The following is a 23,666-nucleotide window of genomic DNA, read 5'->3' as shown; positions in this document are numbered from 1 at the left end:
AGGATAACAAAAGCTTTGTGTTCCTTTCTTCTCTAAGCTTCTTAAAAATCATAAAAGTATACTAAGTAATAATTATAACAATATATTCTTGGAATTTTAACATTTTAAGATGAAATATTATAACAGGAAGAACAAAAAAGACAGAAAGGAATAGAGTTACATATAAAAATGAGCAGTGTTTTTATAAATCAATGGAATTGAGTTGGCATAAATTGGAAGTTGATTCTGATAAGTTAAAATAAATACACACCCTAGAGCAAAGGGAAGACCCTAGAGCAAAGGGAAACTTAAAAATATATTGTGAAAAAATCATTAAAGAAATAAAATTGCTACATTGGAAAATATTTACTAAAAGCAAAAGAAAGCAGTAGAAAAGGACTAAAGGAACACAATTACAAAAAAGAGAAATAGGAAACGAAAAAGTGAAATAGCAGACATAAATCCAACCACAGTTAATGCTCATTATTGTTATAGAAAGTCACTGCAAACACTGGATTAGCAAGTACTGAACCATTGCTTCTAGGGGAAATAAAGATTTAGGTTCCTGTGAGCCTCTAGCCTCATTTTCATCAACTAATCAATACATAACCTTGTGTTATGTGTGTCTTGGAAAATTGCACTGAGTTTTCCTTTACTCTCATGAAGAATGCTTCTGACACCAGATGTGTGGGTCTTCACCCACCCCAACAAATTCTCTGACACCATATGAGTGTCCTACAAGTCAGTTCAGTTCTGACCCTAACCAGAGTCAACACAGACCCCACAGGTTAGGTTTCAGTTGCACAATACTGCCCCCGACTTCAGATGCCAATTACAAGTAGCAGGCACCCAGGTGACCCACAACTTCTGTCTGACTTGGCTACAAATTGGAGGTTCCCATGACTCCTTCAATAATTTGCTAGAGCAGAACCCAGAAAAACAGTTTACTTATTATTGCTGATTTTTTACAAAGGGTATTTTAAAGGATACAGATAAACAGCCATATGAAGATACATAGGATGAGTTCTGGAAGGGTTCTGAGTGCAGGAGCTTCTGTTTCCATGGAGTTGGGGTGTATCACCCTCCTGGCATGTGGACATGTTCAACAACCCAGGTGCTCTCCAAGCCCTGTACTTTGGGGATTTTTATGGAGGCTTCATCTTGTAGGCATTGATTAACTCAATTTCTAGCCCCTCTCCCCTTTCTGGAGAATAGGAGGTGGGGCTGAAAATACCAAGCTACTAATCAAGGCTTGGTCTTTCTGGTGACCCTCTCCCATCCAGGAGCCCACCAAGAGTTGCCTTATTAGAATAAAAGACAACTCCTATCCCAGGAAATTCCAAGGGATTAGGAGATCTGTGTCAGAAACCAGGGTCAAATACCAAATATTAGCCAGGGTTAGATAGATAGATAGATATAGATAGATATGGTATTATTTCACAATGTATGTTTAATATTTATTGTTGATTCATTAGCACTGAACTCACTTCCAACAGCAACATAATTCATGCCTGAATGGCACTTATCTGTTGCACGTATTTTCTTCCTAATGCACATCACAGCCTTCTTGCACTTAGGAACACTAGACAGCACTTCAGCACTATGTTTGGGAGCCATTTCAAGCAGCAAGGTCACCAGTGAAAAGCACAAAAATGTGAAGAGAGTAGCTCTAAATGACAGCAAAAGGGCACTTGTTTACAGTATGAGCTGAAGCAAGAAGGCAGAGCATAGCCTTGTCATCCTCAGCTGGGAACATGCATGTTGTTCCCATGATATCAAATGTTTTGCAGCTCTATGCATGTCCATGAATGACTTTGGAAGTGCCAAAAGTATTGATTTGGGGGTTACAAATCAATTTTAGAAAGTAGGTGAATTTGCAAATACAAAATCTGTGAATAATGCGGATCAACTATATATCAGTAATAACATAAATGCAAATAATGCAATCAAAAGGCAGAGATTGTTAGACTGCATAAACAAACATGATTCAACTATATGCTCTCTACATGAGACATACTTTAGATTCAAAGATAGAAATAGATTGACAGTAAAAGGATAGAAAAAGATACATCATGCAAACAGGAACCACAAGAAAATATTAATATTTTACTAATATCAGATAAAATAGACTTTAAACAAAAATTGTAACTAGAGACAGGCATTTTATAATAAAAAGTCAATCCATCAGGAATATATAACAATTATAAACATACATGCAAATAATAACAGAGCTTCAAAATACATAAAGTTAAAACTGAAAGAAATGAAGGGAAAAATAGACAGTTCAACAATATTAGTTGAAAACTGTAAAATACCAATTTCAATAATGTATAGAACAACTAGAGAGAAGATCAAAATGGAAACATAAGACTTGAACAACACAATAAGCCAACAAGACCTAACAGACATCTGTAGAACGCCCTACCCAACAACAGCAGAATATACATTCTACAGAAACACACATGGAACATTCTCTAGGGGAGAACATATACTAGGACAGACAACAAACCTCAATAAGTTAAAAAGGACAGAAATAACATAAAGTATGTTTTCTGACCACAATGGAGTGAAATTAGAAATTAATAATTGAAAAAAGTGGGAAGTTCATGAATATGTGGAAATTAAACAATACACACCTAAAATAACCAAAGGGTCAAAGAATAAACCAAAAAGGAAATAATAAAATACTTTAAGATGAGTGAAAACAAAGATCAAAATACCAAAACTTATGGGATGCAGCTAAAGCACTTCTTAGAGGGAAATTTATAGCTGTAAGTACCTATATTAAGAAAGAAGAAAGGTCTCAAATCAAACCTAACCTTCCACTTTAATTAATGGATCAAAGACCTAAATATAAGAGCTAATTCTATAAAGCTCTTGGAAGAAAACTTTGGGATAAATCTTCATGACCTCAGATTTGGCATTGGATTCTAAGATATGGCACTAAAAGTATAAGCAAGAAAAGAAAAAATAGGTAAATATGACTTCATCAAAATTAAAAAGTTTTGTGCTTCGAAGGACACCATCAAGAAAGTGAAAAGACAACCCATATAATGGGAGAAAATATTTGAAAATCCTATATATGATAGGGGACTTATATCTAGAATACATAAGGAACTCATAACACAACAATTAAAAAGGCAAAAAATCCAATTAAAAACTAGGCAGAGGACTTGATTAGACATTTCTCCAAAGAAGAGACATAAGTGGCCAATACACACATGCAAAAATACACACCATCATTATTCATGAGGGAAATGCAAATCAAAGCCACAATGAAATACTGCTTCAGGCCCCCATGGATCGCTAGAATCAAGAAGTCAGATAATAACAAGTGTTGGTGAGGATGTGGAGAAGTTGCAACCCTCATCCAGTGCTGGTGGGAATATCAGATGGTGCAGCTACCTTGGGAAACAGTCTGGCAGTTTCTAAAAAGTTAATCATAAAGTTACCCTAAGACTCAGCAATTCCACTCCTAAGTATGTACCCAAGAGAAATGAAAACACATGCCCCTACAAAAATGTGTACATGAATGTTTATAGCAGCATTATTCATCATAACCAAAAGGTAGAAGCAAGCCACATGTCCATCAACGATGAATGGGGTGATCAAAATGTGCTATATACACACAGTAAAATATGACATGGCCATAAAAAGGAATGAAGCACTGATAGACGCTACATCACGGGTGAACCTTGAACACATACTACATAAGCTAGTTACAAAGATCATATATTACAGTATATGATTCCATTTATATGAAATGTCCACAGTAGGCAAACCCGCAGATACGGAAAGTCAATGAGTTGCTGCTTAGCGCTGGGGGTAGGGAGTGGGGTCGGGGGCGGAGCCAGAGGGCTCGGGGCTTCTCTCCGAGGTGACGACCATGAGCTACAACGTGCTGTGGTGAGGGCTGCACTGAGCAGCTGACTGCACCCTACACCACTGAACTGTGCACCTCAGATGTGTGAATCATATCTCAGGGAACCTGTTAGAAAGTTACTGAGCATGACAGGAAATAAAGAGATGGAGCTGACGGCGAGCCAGTCCTCTGGGGGACCCACGGGTTGGAGTCTTGTTCAAGAAAGCAGCTGCCAAGACAAAGACTTTCGCCTGAGAACTGGAATTTACATTAAAAACAAGAAGAAAATGGAAATTACAGAACTGAAAATGCAATGGCTGGAGCTGAAAGCTCAGCAGCTGGGTTTGAGAGCAGATTGTACAGGATGATGAAGTTGAGCAGGCAGAAGCCCCCGGGGGAGTATCAGGATGGAATCACGGTCGACAGAAAACCAACTGGGAGAACCTCGGCTATGAGAGAATGGAGGATACTGACTTGGAATGTGAAGGATTGGTCACACGCCTAGGAAGTGCCTTGTCCTGGACCCTGGGGAAACCTCCAGGGACGCTTCCATCCTAGCCAGGGACGGTGGGAATGTTAGCTGGATCTGCGGTGGATGGGACTGCAAATCACAGGTAAACAGACCCCAAAAGGGTATGTTTTTGTTATTTTGTTTACATTTCCTGCTAAAGGATGTCAAACTAAAAACTCTGAGCCTTATCCCTAGCCTTGACAGCTTAGCACACCAGAAAATTATGATTGCTGTACAGACTCCTAACAAATGGTCACACAGGCTCTGCTTGCATACTCACAGTGATGGGGACCTCACTACCTATCAAGGCCGGCCACTCTTGACCTCTTGACCAGATCAGTCGTGCCCTTCGCACGCTCTGGCATTGAGAACGTGCAAAGGTACGGGAAGGGGGGGGTCATTCTACAGGAAGAGTGGGAAGTGTCACTGACCTTAGCGGGGAGACTGGGAACTTTCAAGGTTACAACGATGGAAAATTCTTCCGGGAAGAGGTCGCATCTGAAGAAAATCCTTGACGCAGGGAAGCTCAGGTCGTGGGGGGCAGCGGCTGAGAGCTGAAGTCCTCGCGCACCTTGGACCTGTGTCACCCTGACCCCGACCGCAGTGCCATCAGGAGGGACCGCCTCTGCCAGGATGTCCAGGGGCCGCAGGTCTGTGTCAAGGAAATCACACATGGGTTATGCCAGGGCGTTTACAGGGGCGCCCAGGTGTGGGTGTGCGGGCTCTGGTCTCAGTGTCCTACAGGGTCCTCGAAAGAGCCCTGTGAGCAGGGCGTCACGATTATCCCGTGTGAACTAAGAATGTCTCCTGCCACATCAGAAAACAAAGGATGTTTCAGCCATCAAGCCATCACATTACAGCCGTCCCTGACATGCACCCTGAGGAGACTCAGGATGAGAAAACACGGGATGCTGGCACCAGGTAGCTGAGGTGCACATCAAAGGAATGATTTCAGTGAGCCCGGACTTTTGCATCTTCCCACACACAGAAACGCACTGAATTCCTTAACTTGAGATGTCTGGTTTTCTTTAATTAACAGCGTTCTTTTGATGGTCTGACTACCTGGTTTTTTTACAAAACTCCTCTGTATCCTGGCTCCGCCCTGACCTCGGGGCCGTCCCTCAGCGCATCTGAGACGCTGTGTCCCGGTTAAGTCCTCAGTTTTGTCCGCTGAATAAACCCTAACTCTCAACTTCTAGGTTGTGCATTTTTTTTCAGTCAACACCCGTCTATCCAGTGAGCAAACGGAGGCACCAAGGGTTCACGACCCACCTGGGTCTCCCGTGACCCCTCCTCCCCACCCTTCCACCCCGTCCCCCTGGGTTTTGCTGCCGTTTTCAAGTCAACCACCAGGCGCTGTGCTGGGTGTGCTGGGGCACAAGGAAGCCCCCACCCGGCCCCGGGGAGCCCGTGGTCCCTGGGAGACAGGCTCACACACGGGAAGCCTCCGGGGTCTGAGACAAGGCAGGCACAGCATCCCCGAGCCCCCAGCAGAGCTGTCTGTGACACGGTCCCGGTGGTGCCGTCGGAGGGCAGGGCCCCCGACAGGACCTGGACGCCACCCTGGCCTGGGCACTGCCTTCCCCACACGTTGTAGAGGAGCAGACAGGCTCCTGCTCTGCAGTTCAAGGTCATCAGAAACAAAACTCACCTAAGCCCAGATGATAGGAAAGGAGAGCGGGGCGCGCAGAGAGCACCTGTGACTAGAGGTGGGGCTCCAGACGGCCCGCCCGGCCCCGCAGTGGAAGGGAAGTGCTGGCTCCGACCAGAGCCCATGGCTGCCCCTTGGACCCTTCCAGACTCGGCCACCATGTGTCAGGCTGTGGCCTGGGACAAACGACAGGCACATGCGCATGAAACAGCCATTCCCCAGAGCCGTTTCCCTCGGGGTCTGGCGGTCCTGCTAAGGGGTCTGAGCCTGACACAGGGGTGCTGGCCCTGGAGCCAGCGGTCAGTGCACCACAGGGATGGGTCAGCAAATCAGCGGGGCTGCGGCCATGAGAGCAGAGGACGCCCCCTCTGCGCTCCCCCCGCGCTCGGGCCCGGCCCCCACCCTCGCCGGGGCTGCCCCTTCCCCCGTCCCCCGTCCAGGGACTCACAGCGGCCAGAGGGCAACCAGCACGGCACTGAGGGGAGAGTGTGGGGGGAGCGGGGGGGCGTCACAAACGGGGGCAGATGAAGCGGAAGACAGGAGCTCATTTTCTCCATTAAGTCAAGGGAATCTAGGAAACAAGAGGTCTCTCCGAACCAGTTCAGAGGAAAGACACCGAGTTCAAAGAAGAGAGGAGGAGAAAGCAGCTCAAAGTGAGAGCGTGAAACCCGGAAGGAACGGTCGGTGATTAGAGGGACCAGAGCAGCACAGGGAGGGCAAGGCCAAGCGGACAGAGGATTTGCATCCAGGACACCGGGAATTCTTACCACCACGGGAAAGAGGAGGGGCTGTGCAAGCAAGGAACTGGGCTCCTGAAACCCGCCCCAGTGCTCAACATCATACAGAGTTCGGGGCCATCAAGCGGGGGCACCGCCAGGGACGCTGACGTCCTCCGGGAGAGGGGCATCCTCATGTGCCCGGAGGCACCCACGGCGTGTGGACATGCCCGAGGGTGCGGGAACAAGGGCAGGCTGGACGGCGGTGGGCGGCCTGGCCGCGTGCAGAGCTGGACTCCGGCCCGAGGCTCCTGCCAGCCCGGGGGGGACAGCGAGACCGAGGGATGTGGCGGCCGGAGCAGTGTCTGGGAGGACGGGCGTGCGAGGCCCTCTGGGGGATGTGGTGAGGGAGGGACGGCAGCTGCTCTGTGACGGGAGGGCAGGGCACTGTTGTCATTTATGCCACTGAAAGCGAGAAGCAGCCTGGGAGGAGAGAGCATCGTTCCTGGGAAAGCACGTGTGTGTAAACTAAGAAGCTCGCAGCTCGGCGCTCTCATGTACTCCAAGGTCAAGGGCGGCGGTCACCCCAAGGCCGCTGTGTGTGTTGGGGACGGGGTCCCAGAGAGACGCCAGGGAGGAGTCTGGCATCTCAGGGCTGGAGGGGTGTCCATGTTCTGGGGGACGGACCCTGACCCCAGCCTCGGGCTGCCCAGGCCGGGGGTCAGATTCCACATGCTGTGTGGTTGTGCCTGGCTGGGGTCCCTGGGAAGCACGGGGCTCTAAGTAAACACTGTGCACCCTAAATTCACCCACAAACTGAGAGACACAGGGTACGTGGGCCCTCCACCAGGCAGGCCGCTCGGCTTCCAGGACATGCCTCAGCCTGGCCAAGCCCCAGGCACCGGCAACTGGGGGGACCCGAACTCGGCTAATCCCAGGGCGAGCCTCTCCCTCCATTGCTTAACTGAAACGGCCTCTTCCTGGTCGCCCCCCCGCCCCCCAGAACCCATGCAGGCCCGAGCGGCCTGTGGCCTGGCAGGTACTCATCCGCACGGGCTCTCTCCACCTGTGCCGGTTCAGCACACCCGCACACCTGCCGAGGGTTCTCCAGGTTAACAGAGACAGTGCGTTCGTGCCTTCCTGGGAAAGTCCCGCTGGATGCAGGAATGAGTGAGTGACCAAGTTCACAAAGGTCAGTGCCACCTCAGGACATCCAGATGCCTAAGTGATAGAGTCCAGCAAGTTAACCGATGGGACACGTACACTGGCACCTGCTGGATTCATGCTGACAGGCTGGACAGACAGACAGACAGTGGCCGAGCCATAGATGCATGGCCACAGAAGCCTGACCTACAACCTCGGCAGCGACCAGCCCGGAAGCCAGCCCACAGCCTCCGTAGCTGCTGCCCGGAACGGCCAGAATGTGGCCAGGGACCACCAGCTTCCCTAACTCTCGTCCTCACGTCCAGTTCAGGACCCCACGGAGAAAACCAGATCTGCTCCCTAACCAGGCACATGGGGCGCAGCTGCTGGTGCACCCCCAGCTTCCCTCGCCGACAGCCTCCATCAGGCCGCACCCGGGCCTTCCTTTTTCCGCTCTAAGCTGTGCCTGCCTGAGCCCCTGCCAAACCCAGGTGACGCTGGTGGGCCCCTGCCAGAGCCAGCGGGATAAACAGCCGGGCTTGCCCTCATTTGCGTGGTCTTCGTCAGTTCCACAAAGGCTTCTTGAAATGCCAGTTTCCAAAATAAATAGTCGTTGCCCTCAGGTGCTTATAATTTAGCAGAGAGACTGTGGTGGCCACAGAGAGATGAACTCAAAGCTGGCTACCAGTAGGGCCCTGACCTAGACCTCAGTATCGTAAGATCAGGCCCACGACTGACTCGCTGTGCCTCTCCGAGCCTCAGTTTCCTCATCTGTAAAATGGGAGGGTGGCAACTGTCCATGTCAGGGGCTCAGCTGAACTGGAGAAAGAGCTGAGCTGCCAGGTGTCGGAGGAACCGATCACAGCAACAGGCAAAGCGGAAGGAGAGTGAAGACTTTAACCCTGTACTGTGACAGTGTCAGCAAGACCCCCCACCCCCCCAGAAGGGCACCAACGGGCGTGCCAGGGAGCCCAGGACAAAAGCCACCTGCAGTCTGATGAGCCCTGGGGCCAGGGAGGGAGCAGGAGGAAGGGTCACGAGTGGGAAAGCACTGGGGCGTGGGCCAGAGTGGGGAAAGTGTCTTCACAGGAGGCCTGAAAGGAGGCTGGGAGTGCAGATATGCGTGTGAGTGTGGCCGTGGCCATGGCCGTGGCCGGTGAGGCCAGCTCCCCCAAGGACGGCAGTGCCCTGGCTGTGCCCCAAGTCTGGGGGGAGTGGGCAGCGTCCTTGTGAGGCCTGTGGTTGGCCTGCGAGATCTCTCATAGCAGTTCTGGCCGGGAGCCAGGCTCCTCGTGTCCAGGAAAAGTCCCCTAGGGAGGCCCCCCATGCTGGGGCCGTGAAGACCAAGGTTATTTGCTGGAGGGGCAACTGCCTTATGCTGGATGCACAGGTATGAGCCACAGGCCTGCAGCCAGGTGGACACCCGGCCAGCTTCAGACGGTCTCTGAGATGGGCCTCTCCACTGGGGGTGGGGAGGGCGGGAAACGAGATGGCCAATAAGATCCTCTTTACTCTGTGGATTTCGTTGAGTTCATTGGGTGCCCAGGGACCAGGAGCAATTCATTTCCAAGAATTTAGGTGAGGCTACTATTAGGTCTGCCCTGTGGGACAGTGGGACCGATGACACTGCCATAGTGACAGAACAGTCCAGTTTGGGGCCAAGAAGAGGCAGATGGACCAGTGATGGGGAGGTCTGAGAGCTCAGAGAGCCACGCAAGCAGGGGTGACACGTGGTCCGGGCTCCACGCAGATCCGTGGAGGGTGGACTGATCAGTGGGTGGTGGTGGGAAAGCTGGGCTTCGGTGGGGAGTTAAGCCAGGCCCAATTTCTCCCTGAACAGGACACAGGTCATCAACTCCAGGTGGGGTGGAAAGTGAGACTTCCACGTCAGAGGGAGAAGTTGGGGGCTCTCTTTGTGACCTGGGGTTAAGGAAGATTTCTCAACACTAGATACAAACCATCAGAAAGAAGCTGGTCCCATCTGCTTACATCAAAACAAGGATTTCTGCTCAATAAAGGACACCATGCGCCGTGCTGTTGTCACAGGACAGAGCAGGAAAGGGGTTTGCCGTTCTTAAAACTGACAAGGGGTGAACACACAGAAGGAACAAGGCACCCAGGACACCAGCAAGGAAAACATAAGAACAATCCTTACCCCAAAGGCAGGCAACCTAAGAAAGAAACAACTCAAATATGATGAAAGCTAAGTCAATACGGTCAATGCAAATTAAACAGTGACAAGGTATCACTATTCTCCTATTACACTGGTTAAAAAAGGAAACAGGAAAAAATATAAAGATGGAGCACAGAAGCAACCTAAATGTCCATCGACAGGTGAATGGATAAAAAAGCTGTGGTACAAAAAAATATACACAATGGAATACTACTCGGCCATAAAAAAGAATGAAATAATGCCATTTGCAGCAACATGGATGGACCTAGAGATTATTATACTAAGTGAAGTAAGTCACACAGAGAAAGACAAATATCATATGATATCACTTATATGTGGAATCTAAAATATGACACAAATGAATTTATCTACAAAACAGAAACAGACTCAGACATAGAGAACAGACTTGTGGTTGCCAAGGGGGAGGGGGTGGGGGAGGGAGGAATTGGCAGTTTGGGGTCAGCAGATGCAAACTAGTGTATATAGAATGGATAAACACCAAGGTCCTACTGTAGAGCACAGGGAACTATATTCTATATCCTGTGATAAACTGTAATGGAAAAGAATATGAAGAAGAATATATATATATATATATAACCCACTCACTTTGCTGTACAGCAGTAATTAACACATTGTAAATCAACTATACTCCAATTAAAAAAAAAAGATGGAGCACAAAGGGGCAAATGGCCCGTCCCTGTTGTGTGTTTAAATCTGCTTTTCTTCACTTGTTTTAAAGGACGTCAAGGAATGTGGAGTGAGGCAGGGCTGCTGGGCTTCGAACGGGACCTGGGCTCTCTAGGCTGGAGCGTGGGATGTTCCTGGGATGTCCAGAGCCTAGAAAGCCAAAGGCCACATAGTGACCAGGCCATGGAAGCTACAGGGGAGGCATCGAAAGACCAGGACACCAGCAATGACCAGTAGATGTAACAGAGGCCCCTGGGCCGGCTCGGGCTGCACACATATCCACGCTTTCAAACCCACACACATCCCCTCCCTCAATCATCCTCCAAAGTCTGCGTTAGCCCCTGGGAATGCCTGACGTTGTCCAGAGGGCCAAGCAGAGTGTACAGTGACGACCGCTGCCTTTGCACCCAGCTCTCCCGGAACCCGCTGTTTCCCACGGCAGCCTCTGTGTTGACCTCTCAGAGGCTGCTCCCCCCTTTCTTGGGGGGCTGTGGGAGGGGTTGGGAATATTGCCAGGCAGGCAGGAGCTGCTCCCTGAATGGGATTGCCTCACAGGGACTGGGAGAGGGACTGCCCACCCCTCATGGTGCAGTCAGCCCTGCGCCGGGCCACTTTGTGGGTCAGTTTTTAACTTGCCCCCTGAATTTGTGAGAGCATCTGTGTCTGCCTGCAAGAGGGCAGCTGCCAGGGCGGCCAAGTAGGTCTCCTGAGTAAGATCCACGCAGCTGGTAAAGAGCTGACGTGAATTCACTTCACATAAACAGGCAACAGGGCATCCAGGATGCCTCAGTCAGCTGACGCGGAGAAGTCCGCACGCGGGGCAGAACCAGCCCATCTCCCGGCCCAAGCTTGCCAGCTCCAAACCCGAACCTTCCTCAAATGTTCTCCATTGGGTCCAGCAACCGCATGGCCTCACCAGGCACGTGGACATTCAGGAGGCGAAGACAGCGCGCACGCCACGCAGGCGGCAGGGCTGGCACGGGGACGAGGGGGTTTGGACGGGATGCTCATCTGCCCGCAGGGTCCCGCCCACAGAGGCATCTCCACTGATCTGAAGAGCCTCCTCCCCGTCTTCTCCTACCAGGAGCCAAGGTGGGCGAGGCGAGGATGAAGGGGCAGCCCCGACTTCAGGGGCCTTTGCAATATAAATAATGCCCACTCCCGCTGGGCGCGATCATTCTTTGATCCAGCCAGCTTTCCGTGTTCCCTTATCGCACATCCTCCCGGCGAGTGAAAATGTGAACAGCGATGAATCCGGTTGCGGTGGCCTCGGGCTGCAGAAAGTGGAAGTCCAAACACTCAGCACCCAGAGGCTCAGCTGCCCCCAAATCCTGTTGCGCGTTAAGTCCCCCGATTCTACTACCCTTAAAACTTGTGTATGAATCCAGCAATCATGGAATCAGAGTGAAAGGGGCCGTGGAGATCAGCTCATCCAAAGCCTCAGATTATAGACCAGGATGGTCTGCAGGGAAAGGATGTGTGGGTGCAGCTGAAGAAGAGGAAGGTGTGTGGTCCTAAGTGCTTCCATGAGAAAAGAAGAAAGGTACCAAACCGACCATCGAGGCTTCCACTGAAGAAACTTGAACAAGAGGAGCAAGTGGAACCGCCAGTGAGGAGAAGGGAGGAGAAGAGCAGAAATCAATGTGATTGAAACAAAAGAAAAATTCATTGAAACCAAAGCTGGTTCTTCAAGAAGATCAATAAAATTGATAAACTTCTAGCCAGACTGACAGGGAAAAACAAGAAGAAACAATGTATCAGTGTCAAGAACAAAAAATGAGATATCACTAAACATTTTTCAAAAATTAAAAGGAAGCAGAAATAGACTCGGGGACATAGAGAACAGACTTGTGGTTGCCAAAGGGGGTTGGGCAGGGTAGGGATGGATTGGGAGTTTGGGATTAGCAGATGTAAACTGTTATATACAGGATGGATAAACATCAAGGTCCTACTGTACAGCACAGGGAACTATATTCAATATCCTGTGATAAATCATAATGGAAAAGACTATGAAAAAGAATGTATGTATATGTGTATAACTGAATCACTTTGCTGAACAGCAGAAATTAACACAACATTGTAAATCAACTATACTTCAATAAAATAAATTTTTAAAAAAGAAATTAAAAGGATAATGAGGAGACTCTACAAACAACATTAGGCCTATATATTCAAAACCTTAGATGAAATGGACCAACTCCTTGATAGGCACAAACTGTAACCAAGCAGGACCCTGTGGGGCCTTCCTGGGACAGAGCCCCCCCATGTCCTCCACCTGCCTCTTGTTGGTAGAAAAACTTTAGCCTCCTAGGCCTTCCCTGAGTTCCAAAGAAAAAATTTAATCAGAGAAGTGAGAAAATGCAGAAACAAAGGAAGACAGTCAAGCAAGACAAAATAATAATAGTTTAGTCATTAAACAAAGTCAAAGAACTTTAGTTCCTCCTCAAGGGCTATAGGTAATATCCTGAGTCATACCACTGAGTTGTTTCACAGATCCTAAAACCCCACCAGGTGGAGGAAGTTAACTGCATGCTGACCACAAGCATGTAGACCCCAGGCTGGTTGGAACCAGTAGGCTGATGATATTGATTCCTGATTACCTCACCACCAACCAATCACGAGATGATCACGTACCACAACTCTTTCCCTCACCCTGTCTTTAGAAACCTTTCCTGAAAGCCTTTGGGGAGTTCGGGTCTTTTGAGCATGAGCCACCCGAACTCCTTGCTTGGTGCTTGCAGTAAACACCGCACTTTCCTTCACCACAATTCGGCATCAATAGATTGGCTTTACTGTGCATGGGCAAGTGGACCCAAGTTTGGTTCAGTAACAAAACTACCGAAACTCATTAAAGAAGAAACAAATAACTGGAATTTCCTATATCTATTGAGAAAACTCCAGTTTCTTAGAAATTCCTACCAAATATTTGAAGAAGACAAAATGCCAACTCTACACCATCTCTTGTAGAAAATGGAAAAGGAGCTTGCCAACTCCTATGATGAAAACCGTGTTATCAAAGCCAAAGATGTTACAGTGAAAGAGAACTACAGACCAATATCCTCATGAATATGGATATGAAAATCCTGAACAAAATATTAGCTAATCAAGTCCAGCAACATGCCAGAAAGACAATACATCACAACCAAGTGGGGTTTATCCAGCAACTCAAGACTGCTTCAATATTCAAATATCAATCAATGTGGGTACACAGCACCTCTCTATACTAGTTTCCCAATTTCCCGTGAATCTATAACTATTTCAAAATAAAAAGTTTTTAAAAATCAGTTAATGTAATTCACCATGTTAACAGACTTACAAAGAAAACAATATGATCATCTCAACAGATGCATAAAAAGCATTTCATGAAACCCAACATCTATTCATGATAAAATCTCTCAGCAACAGAAGAGAACTTTTAGCCTGAGAAAGCTAATCTAGAAAAAACTACAGCTAACATGATCCCTAACGGTGAAAGACTGAAGGCGTTCCCCCTAAGTTCAGGCATGTGTTAGTTGACATACATGAACCTCCTTGCTCTCTCCACCAGAGGGCATGGGGGAAGTGACACCCAGCGGCAGTGAGCACACCTAGCTCCAGGCCTTGGTTTCTAAATGCCACCATCCACTACCAGGGACCTGGGCTCCTTGGAGAAGTGGTTGATTCCAGGGATGCTGGAAGGGTCCAAGAGTTGAATGAAAGAGCTCCAGTGGTCAAAATGTCAAAGATGGGTCATTGTCCCAAAGCTGAAGCAATTCGAACAAGAAAATAATGATAATATTGTAGTAGAAATCAATAAAATTAACATTCTTTAGTCCATAACAGGACAAATAAACATATTGGGGTGGGGGGAACAACTCTTCCTTAGAGAAGAATTTTAATTAATAATTGGAGATGGGCCGTAGAAGTAGAAAATCCCATTAGCACACCATAGTCATCATGCTGTAGGCATGATCCCCAGAGGGGTGCTGAAACCACAGGGCAAATGTTTCAGCAGAAGGAGGATATCTGCAAAGTCTCAAAGAATCTCCCCCAGATATTTATTAATTACAAAGAGAGAAATAGTCACATCTTCAGTGATTAGACATAACAACACCAAGTAACCCCTGCTTCGCTGGACACATTACTTCTGTGGATTCTTCCCCTAAATGTAACAGTCCAAGTCGAATCATAAGAAAATGTCAGACAAACCCAACTTGAGGGACAGCCCACAACACACCTGATCACTGCTCTTCAAAAGTGTCACATTCACAAAGGACAAGGAAACTGTGAGCAATTGTCCCAGACTAGAGCCAACTAAGGAGATCTGATGAATGCACTGTGGGGTCCTGGAACAGAGGGAGGACACTCCTGGGAAACTGGTGAATCCGAAAAGTCTGTCCTTAGTGAATAGTAATGTCCCAATGCTGGTTTCTAAGACTTGGTAATTGATCTACAGTTCTGTGCGACGTTAACAATAGAGAAACCTGGGAGAGGGGCATACGTGAATTCTCTGTACTCCTTTTATGATCATTCCATAAAATAAACTAAAAAAAAATCAACCCATGAGCTCAAACCACGCCTGGACCGGCAGAAGTTGTGGGTGTGCTCCAAACCTGTCAGGCCACCTGCTGCCTGCACCCCGCCCTTCACTACTGTCCCTGAGAAAGAAGAAAGAACACCTGCTCGGCTTTTCCTTCCATCCCAGACTCTGGCCATGTGTCAGCCTCAGAGCAGGGACAGCACTTATGAGGGGCTGAATTGTGTCGCAATAGGATGCTGTGGCCTCAGCCCCCAGCACCTGTGAATCTAACCTTATTTGGAAATAGGGTCTTTGCAGATATAATCAAGATAAAATGAGGTCTTTGGGGTGGCCCCTAATCCAACCTGATTGGTGTCCCTATGAAAGGGGGAAATTTGGACGCAGACAGGCACACACGGAAAAAGCCCTGTGAAGGTGAAGGCAGAGATCAGGGTGATGCTTCTACAAGCCAAGAAACCCCAAGAATTGCCAGAAAAGCCCCAGAAGCTAGGAGACAGCCTGGAGCAGACTCTCCCCGACAGCCTTGGAAGGAACCAGCCCTTCCAGCACCTTGGCCTCAGACGTCCGATGTCCAGACTATGAGATACGTTTCTGCTGTGTGAGCCGACCCATCTGCTGTGCTCTCACTGCTGCCTTGGACGCTGATGCAGTGCTGCCTACAAAGCATGACTCACGTTATCTTTATTTAGAACCCAATACATCGCCTCTCTAACCTTCCAACCACGGAGGCACATGACCTCGTTCAGCCAGCTGGGCGACCCCAGCAGCGCTCACCCTGACCAGGGGCCAGGACCCAGTGCCCACAGACACCGGCCCCGACTCGCGACACCGCCTAAAATGACAAGGTGACTTACACTCCACCCTGGGGTTTCTTTCTAGGACAAAAACGAGTAAAGACGTCCCAAGCCAATTTCAAGAGTTTTGTGAGCTGAGCAACGACTCCTGGAACAACAACAGCTGCCGCTCTTTCTGTGGACCTGCTCTCAGCAGCAAGCAGGAAGGGAGGGTGTGGAGCCTCCCCAGGACAACACACACACCCGGGAGGGGGGGAAGCCGACAGCCGAGCACATCACACACACACTCACACACACTCTCACCCTCCTCCAGCCCCACTGACCCCACCACAGCCGCGTCCACCCCGTCTGTCTGCTCCAGCGCCCTGAGCTACGGCAGCGGCTCTGCCTGCCCGGTTCCTGCACCGGCTCCTGCTGGCAGGTGGACGACTGCCCAGAGAGCTGCTGCGAGCCCCCCTGCTGCGCCCCCAGCTGCTGCGCCCCGGCCCCCTGCCTGACCCTCGTCTGCACCCCGGTGAGCTGCGTGTCCAGCCCCTGCTGCCCACCAGCCTGCACCAGCCCCTGCACGGCCCCGTGCTGCCAGCAGTCTAGCTGCCAGCCCTCCTGCTGCACCTGCTCCCCCTGCCAGCAGGCCTGCTGTGTGCCCATCTGTCGCAAGCCTGTCTGCTGCACACCTGTCTGTCGCAAGCCTGTCTGCTGCACACCTGTCTGCTGCAAGCCCGTCTGTTACACGCCTGTGTGCTGCGAGCCCGTGTGCTGTGAGGCCACCCCCTGCTCAGCCCCCTCATGCTGCCAGCCCACCCCCTGCCCCTCGTCCTGCTTCAGACCCTCCTCCTCTGTGTCCTTGCTCTGCCACCCCGTGTGTTCCTGCCCGGCCTGCTGTGTCTCCGCCTCGGCCCTGGAGCCCTGCTGCTGACCGGGCACGTCCCCCCAAGGCCAGCTGGTCTCCATGGTCCCTCAGCAGAGGGGCTGAGCTCAGAGATACCAGCACTTAGCCTCCTCCAGGAGTTTATCCTCCAGAAAGGACACCCACAGGCCATGTCCTCTGTGTCACCAGGAATGACGAGGACTTCCTCATCCTCCAGGGTCTTCTCAGCAATTGCTGCCACAGCCATCCCAGAGCCTAAGCCCAGGCCTGAGTCATCACAGCGGGTCCAGGTCCTGTCTCTCTGGGCCCCGCCCCTCCTCCCGGCCCCACCCCTCTCCGCTCCCCTGGGAGGACCTGCCTGCCTGGCCTGCTAAACTCGCCTTCTCGACTCCATATGCTGCTTCATCTGTCTTCTCTCCCACCCATCCCCCAGCCCCATGCCTTCTCAGAGCTGTGCAGTGGGCCGAGGCGCTGCCCACCCGGCCCTCCTTCCTTCCCGCTTGCCACTCACAGAGGTCTGGTCAACCTTGCGGCGGTAAGGCTCTTCCCCACCCCACTCCCCTTTACTCGTGCACAGGCAGCCCCACAACAAATCGCTAGCAAATCTATCCCGTCCTGGCATCGGCTTCTTGGAGAACCCAAGCTGACACATGCACCCTCATTTTAGTGCAGAAAGAAAGGAGGGAGGGAGGGATAGAGGGAGAGAAAGGGAGGGGGCGGGGAAGGAAGGGAGGGAGGGAGGGAAGCAAGGAGGAAGGAAATGAGTAACTAAGCTATGGCCCAGTGCTAGAGCAACACTCGTACATGAAAAATTCTCACCAGCCTCTGGTTGCCTTTAAATTACTTCAATCTGTTCTGAAGAATTCTGGCAAAATTTTCACCTTGATTTGCATGTATCTCAATTTAAACACATAATGGCTTCATCTACTCATTACTTGTGCGTATCACCCTTTCTTGGATCCTGGAAAGACCTTGGTGCACTAAAATACAAAACAAAGAGCTGTGCTAATAAACCAACAAAGGAAATAATAGGAAATCGTAAACAAAATCAATGAATCCAAAAAGAAGGCAGAAAAAGAAGAAAAGGGGAAGAAGAACGTGGGGCAAATAGAGAGCATTATCACACTAAACATAGGTTGTCTACACACTCCAATTAGAAGACTGGTGGATGGAGTTTTTTAAAAAAGACCCAACTTTATGCTGCCTATGAGAAATGCATTTTAAATATAAGATGAAAATAGGTTAAAAGTAAAAAGATGGAAAAAGACATATCATGCTAACATTAATCAAAAGAAAGCTGCAGTAGTTATATCAATACCATAAAAAATAGATCCCAGATCAAAGAATGATCTGGAATGAAGAGAATCCTTTCATAAAGATGAAAGAGCCAATTGATCCTAAATGTTTATGCACCTAATAGCACACCTTCAAAATGTATGAAGCAAAAACTGATTGACCTGCAATGAGAAACAGACAAGTCCACTCTTATAGCCTGAGATTTCAACAATCCTCTCTCAATAACTTATAGAAGAAGTAGACAGAAAATCAGGAAGGATATAGACTATTTGAACAATACTATTAACCAATTTGAACTATTTGACATTGAAGGAACACTCCACCCCCAAACAGAATAACCCTTCGTTTTAAGTGAAGGCAAAACATGTACACATTTGTCAAGACAGACCATATGGGGGCCATAAAGCAAGTCTCTATAAATTAGAAAAGATTTAAATCGTAAAACTGGTATTTTCTGACCACAGTGGAATTAAATTAGAAAACCAGTAACAGAAAGATCTTGTAAAATCCCCAACTATTTAGAAATGAAATAGACTTCTAAATAACCCAAAAATCAAGAAATGAAGAAAAGAGGAAATCAGAAAATATCTTGACATCTATGAAAGTGAAAATACAACATATCAAAATTTGTGGGATGTTGCTATAGCAATACTGAGGCAGACATTTGTAGCACTGAATGTCCTTGTTAGAGAAGAAAGTTCTGAAATAAATGACCTCAGCTTCCACCTTAAGAAACTAAGAGGTAAATTAAACTCAAAAAAGAAAGACAATAACAAAGATCAGAGTGGAAAATCAATGGAACGGAAAACAGAAAAATAAAAATGAAAATCAAATAAACCAAAAGCTGTTTCCTTGAGAAGATCAATAAAATTGAGAAATCTTTAGCCATACTGACCAGCAAGTCAGAGAGAAAATACTAATCACCAACATGAAAAATCAGAGATGTGACATCACTAGAGATCCTACAGACACTGCAAGTATAATAAGGAAACATTATGAATCACTTTATGCCCATAAATTTGACAACCTAAGTGAAATGGATGAATTCCTTGGAGGACACGAACTACCAAAACTCACTCAAGGAGAAATATATAGGACTTCCCTGGTGGCACAGAGGTTAAGAATCCGCCTGCCAAGGCAGGGGACACGGGTTTGAGCCCTGGTCCGGGAAGATCCCACATGCCACAGAGCAACTAAGCCTGTGAGCCACAACTACTGAGCCTGCAAGCCACAAATACTGAAGCCCGTGCGCCTAGAGCCCGTGCTCTGCAGCAAGAGAAGCCACCGCAATGAGAAACCCACGCGACGCAACAAAGGGTAGCCCCGGCTCACCACAAGTAGAGAAAGCCCACGTGCAGCAACGAAGACCCAAGGCAGCCAAAAATAAATAAATAAATAAATAAAAATTAAATGTAAAAAACTGATGAAATCTGAATAAGACCTGTGGATTGTTAATCTCCTGGTTGTGATTTGCGCTTGTTACCCAAGATGCTGTCATTAAGGAAAACTGGGTAAAGGGTACACAGGAACTCCCTGTACCTCCTTTTTGGCAACTTCTTGGAAATCTGTAATTACTTCAAAATTGAAAATTTATTTATTTATCTTTTTTAAAGATTTTTTTTTTAACGTGGACCATTTTTAAAGCCTTATTGAATTTGTTACAATATTGCTTCTGTTTCATGCTTTGGTTTTTTGGCCGCAAGGCAAAAAACTCCCCAACCAGGGATTGAACCCACACCCCCTGCATTGGAAGGCAAACTCTCAACCACTGGACTGCCAGGGAAGTCCCAAAATTGAAATTAGAAAAAAAAAAAAAAAACTTTCCACAAAGAAAAGGCCCAGACGGCTTCACTGGTGAATTCTATCAGGCGTGACACAAAACACCAGCACATCCAACAAGCCCAACGTCCACCATCTCGGGGGCACTAGGAGAAGGCCACAGGAGATGCTGTGGCCTTTGAATGCCCCAGCAGCTTCTCTTGAGCCTAAACCAGGGCGCTGCCCCGGTCCCGCTGTCACTGTCACATAACCACTGAGACCTCCAGGATCTTCCTTCCACTCTCAATATTGTTCCAGGACACCCGGAGCTGAAGGCCCCTCCCCGTGGGATATGCCAGCAGGGTGAGGACCTGGCTGCCTCCTTAACTCCCCAGACGGCCCGTCTGACCCTGGGGATGGCTCCAGCCCAATGTTCGCCCACCCCACATGCCCCCCCAGTTGTGGGTAGGAAAGACAAATTAATCCAGCAGAATCCTGGCTGAGTCCCAGCACGGCCCCCTGCTCCTGCCCAGCTCCTGGCCTCCCCCTCAGGGATGGGCTGTCCTCCATGCCCCTGCCCAGGGGCACCAGGAGCAGGCGGGCACTGTCCTCCGGGCATAAACCCTGGGACCCCCTCACAGCCACAGCAACCTCACCAGGAGCCACCATGGTGTCCCCCCCGAGGGAATCACGGCCACACGTGTCCCCTGACCCGCCATCAGGGAACCTGCAGAAGGAACAGCTGGACCACAGCCCAGCCCAGCCCAACACCAGCCTCTTCAAGGGCCGTACCCCGGGCAGGCAGTCAGCCAGGTACCCAGTGGGCAACTGACTCATCTACCGAGGCTTCCGGGCCAGGCACCAACCAGGAACGACAGGAGGGACAACACACACACCGAGGAGGGTAAAAAAGCCGACAGCCGAGCACATCACACACTCACACTCACACACTCACACACTCACACACACACACTCACACACACACACACTCTCACACACACCCATCGAGGAGGGTAAAAAAGCCAACAGCCGAGCACATCACACACACACTCTCACACACTCACACTCACACACACACACCAAGGAGGGGTATAAAAGCCGACAGCCGAGCACATCACACACACACACACACACACACACACACACACACCGAGGAGGGTAAAAAAGCCGACAGCCGAGCACATCACACTCACACTCACACTCACACACACACGCTCACCCTCCTCCAGCCCCCCCGCCCCCACCACGGCCGCGTCCACCCCGTCCGTCTGCTCCAGCGCCCTGAGCTACGGCAGCGGCTCTGCCTGCCCGGTTCCTGCACCGGCTCCTGCTGGCAGGTGGACGACTGCCCAGAGCGCTGCTGCGAGCCCCCCTGCTGCGCCCCCAGCTACTGCGCCCCGGCCCCCTGCCTGACCCTCGTCTGCGCCCCAGTGAGCTGTGTGTCCAGCCCCTTCTGCCCACCAGCCTGCACCAGCCCCTGCACGGCCCCGTGCTGCCAGCAGTCTAGCTGCCAGCCCTCCTGCTGCACCTGCTCCCCCAGCCAGCAGGCGTGCTGTGTGCCCACCTGCTGCAAGCCCGTCTGTTGCACACCTGTGTGCTGCGAGCCCGTGTGCTGTGAGGCCGCCCCCTACTCGGCCCCCTCGTGCTGCCAGCCCACCCCCTGCCCCTCGTCCTGCTGCAGACCCTCCTCCTCCGTGTCCCTCCTCTGCCGCCCCGCCTGCTGTGCCCCCACCGCCTCCTGCCAGCCCAGCTGCTGCCGCCCGGCCTCCTCCGTGTCCCTGCTCTGCCGCCCGGTGTGCTCCCGCCCCACCTGCTGCGTCCCCAACTCGGGCACGTCCTGCTCCTGACCAGCTGGATCATCTGCCCCCCACAAGCTGCTGTCTCTCGGGAGCCCCTGCCCCTCTGCTGGCGCCAGGACCTCCCTTCTCCCCCTCGCTTGACACTCAGTGGCTGCCCAGAAGGGATTTGAACCTGCCGTCCATCCCACAGACCCCTCGACCAGGATGGACTGCGGGCCCCGGGCGCCTCCTCTGTGAGGTTGGCAGCTTGAATCCCATGTGACAAAGGTCAGCTGCTATCATCAATAAAATACTGTGTCCTCCTCAAAGACACAGTCTCGAATCCGAGTTCAAGCAGCTGAGAGACCACAGGACCTGAAAGTGGGTGCCATCTGCACGCTCCGTGTCCCTTCCTACCCCAGGGCCCACCCTCCCCAAAGCCGGCAAGGGAGGCGGGCGTGGGGGCAGAAGGCTCGGACCCTGAGCGGGCCCTGGGTTCCTCCCATGCCCACCCCCCTGCCTGTGCAGGTTAATGCTACGTGCGGAGCAGCGGAAACCCTACTGGGTCGGGATCTGAGAGTCCAGGACGAGCACCGTTGGAGGGAGGTGCCCACCCAGAGGAGGGCTGCCTGCATGCGGGTCTGCGTACGAGTTCCTGTGGGCCCCGAGGGCGGTGCAGGGTCGGTTCAGACATCACTCGTTCTACTCAAGATTTCAAGGCCTGAGTGAGGAGGCACAGAGCAAAAAAGACACCTTGTGAACAAACCCTCAGGACAGTAGGAGGATGGGCCTGCAGTCTCAGTGGACCACCAGCTCTAGAGTCAAGAGGGCAGCAGTCAGACTGACCAGGTCAGCATTGGATGCCCTACTTATCACCCCATCAATAACAGACTGATGAGGCCCCTAGGAGCAGGAGAACAGTGGAGGCCAGGCAGGAGGGACCAGGAATTGAAGGCACCTCCCAGGGGGCCCCGCCCCCACCCCAGCTTAGCTATATGCAGGGAAGTGGGGACAGAGCAAAACCCAAAGAGGACCTTTAAACAGGAAGTGGTTGGATCATAAATCTGCCTCAACTCTTAAATATCTTGCCGAGTTTATTCAAGACCTGTACTCTTTACTTATTCAAATTTAAGAAAAATACGACAATCTTCATAGATAAACAGAGGCACAGCATCCTCGGCTTGTGGCCTAGCGTCTGGCTTCCCTCTTCCCGCGGCCTCCCCTTCTGTGGCCGAGTCTCCCCGGACCCTCTCCCAAGTCCCACCCGGATGACTCAGGACCATCCCCCATCACAAGACCCTTACTTTACTCCCGTCGGCAAAATCGCTTTGCTGTGTGAGGGGACGCGTCACAGTCCTGGGGGCGGGCCGTGGGCACCTCTGGGGGACCACGGAAGGTCCCCACGAGGCTCTTTCCCACCCATCGGGAGGCAGAGGAGCCCTGCTTGCCAGTGGAGCATCTCATTCCCATTTAGACTCCGGGTAGGGGGACACGGGGCACCACGTATCAGTTGCGGAGCAGAAGACCTTTTTACCTAAAAGGGGTCAGTTCAGGAAGCTAGTGACTTGCCCTCAATCCACGCAGAGCAGGGTGAGGACTGACCTCGTAAGTTCAGGGGACAGAGTGGGGTCCCTCGGGCTGAGCGCCGGGAGCTCGCCCCTCATCTCAGAGGACGCCTTCCCATGCTCGGTCACCGGCCCGGCCATCTGGTGACCTGGCCTTCTCTGCAGAGGGACTTTCCAGAATCCTGGGGAACCACGCCCGGAGGAAGCAGTTCAGGGGAAGACGCTAGAGGAGAGACATCGCACACTCTGTAAGCATCGCACTCTGAGGTTTATTAGACCTGTGATGCTGGCGGCCGCAGAGCCTGGACGCCCCGCGCCAGCCGGTGAGGGCGCCGCGGGGATGACCCGGGCCGGGTCCCGGGGACA

At 50.5% G+C, this 23,666-nt stretch overlaps 2 protein-coding genes across 2 annotated transcripts in view; one reads left to right on the top strand and one right to left on the bottom strand.

Annotated features, from left to right (window-relative positions):
* Window positions 1-23,666, bottom strand: part of TSPEAR (thrombospondin type laminin G domain and EAR repeats) — a 98,762-nt gene that overhangs the window by 36,348 nt on the left and 38,748 nt on the right. Inside the window, exon 2 of the mRNA XM_061192820.1 lies at window positions 4,784-5,004. Within this exon, the coding sequence (XP_061048803.1) occupies window positions 4,784-5,004 (221 nt within the window). The remainder of the gene's footprint in view (window positions 1-4,783; window positions 5,005-23,666) is intronic.
* LOC133093753 (keratin-associated protein 10-4-like) lies at window positions 8,982-21,804 on the top strand. Its single transcript, XM_061193733.1, is given in 8 exon segments — window positions 8,982-9,065; window positions 11,744-11,814; window positions 16,349-16,407; window positions 16,410-16,918; window positions 20,245-20,389; window positions 20,491-20,770; window positions 21,187-21,245; window positions 21,248-21,804. Coding segments are annotated over 8 exon segments (1,764 nt in total).

The sequence above is a fragment of the Eubalaena glacialis genome, chromosome 6, assembly GCF_028564815.1.
Source record: "Eubalaena glacialis isolate mEubGla1 chromosome 6, mEubGla1.1.hap2.+ XY, whole genome shotgun sequence".
NCBI lineage: Eukaryota > Metazoa > Chordata > Mammalia > Artiodactyla > Balaenidae > Eubalaena > Eubalaena glacialis.
This window is presented reverse-complemented; position numbering and strand designations above follow the sequence as displayed.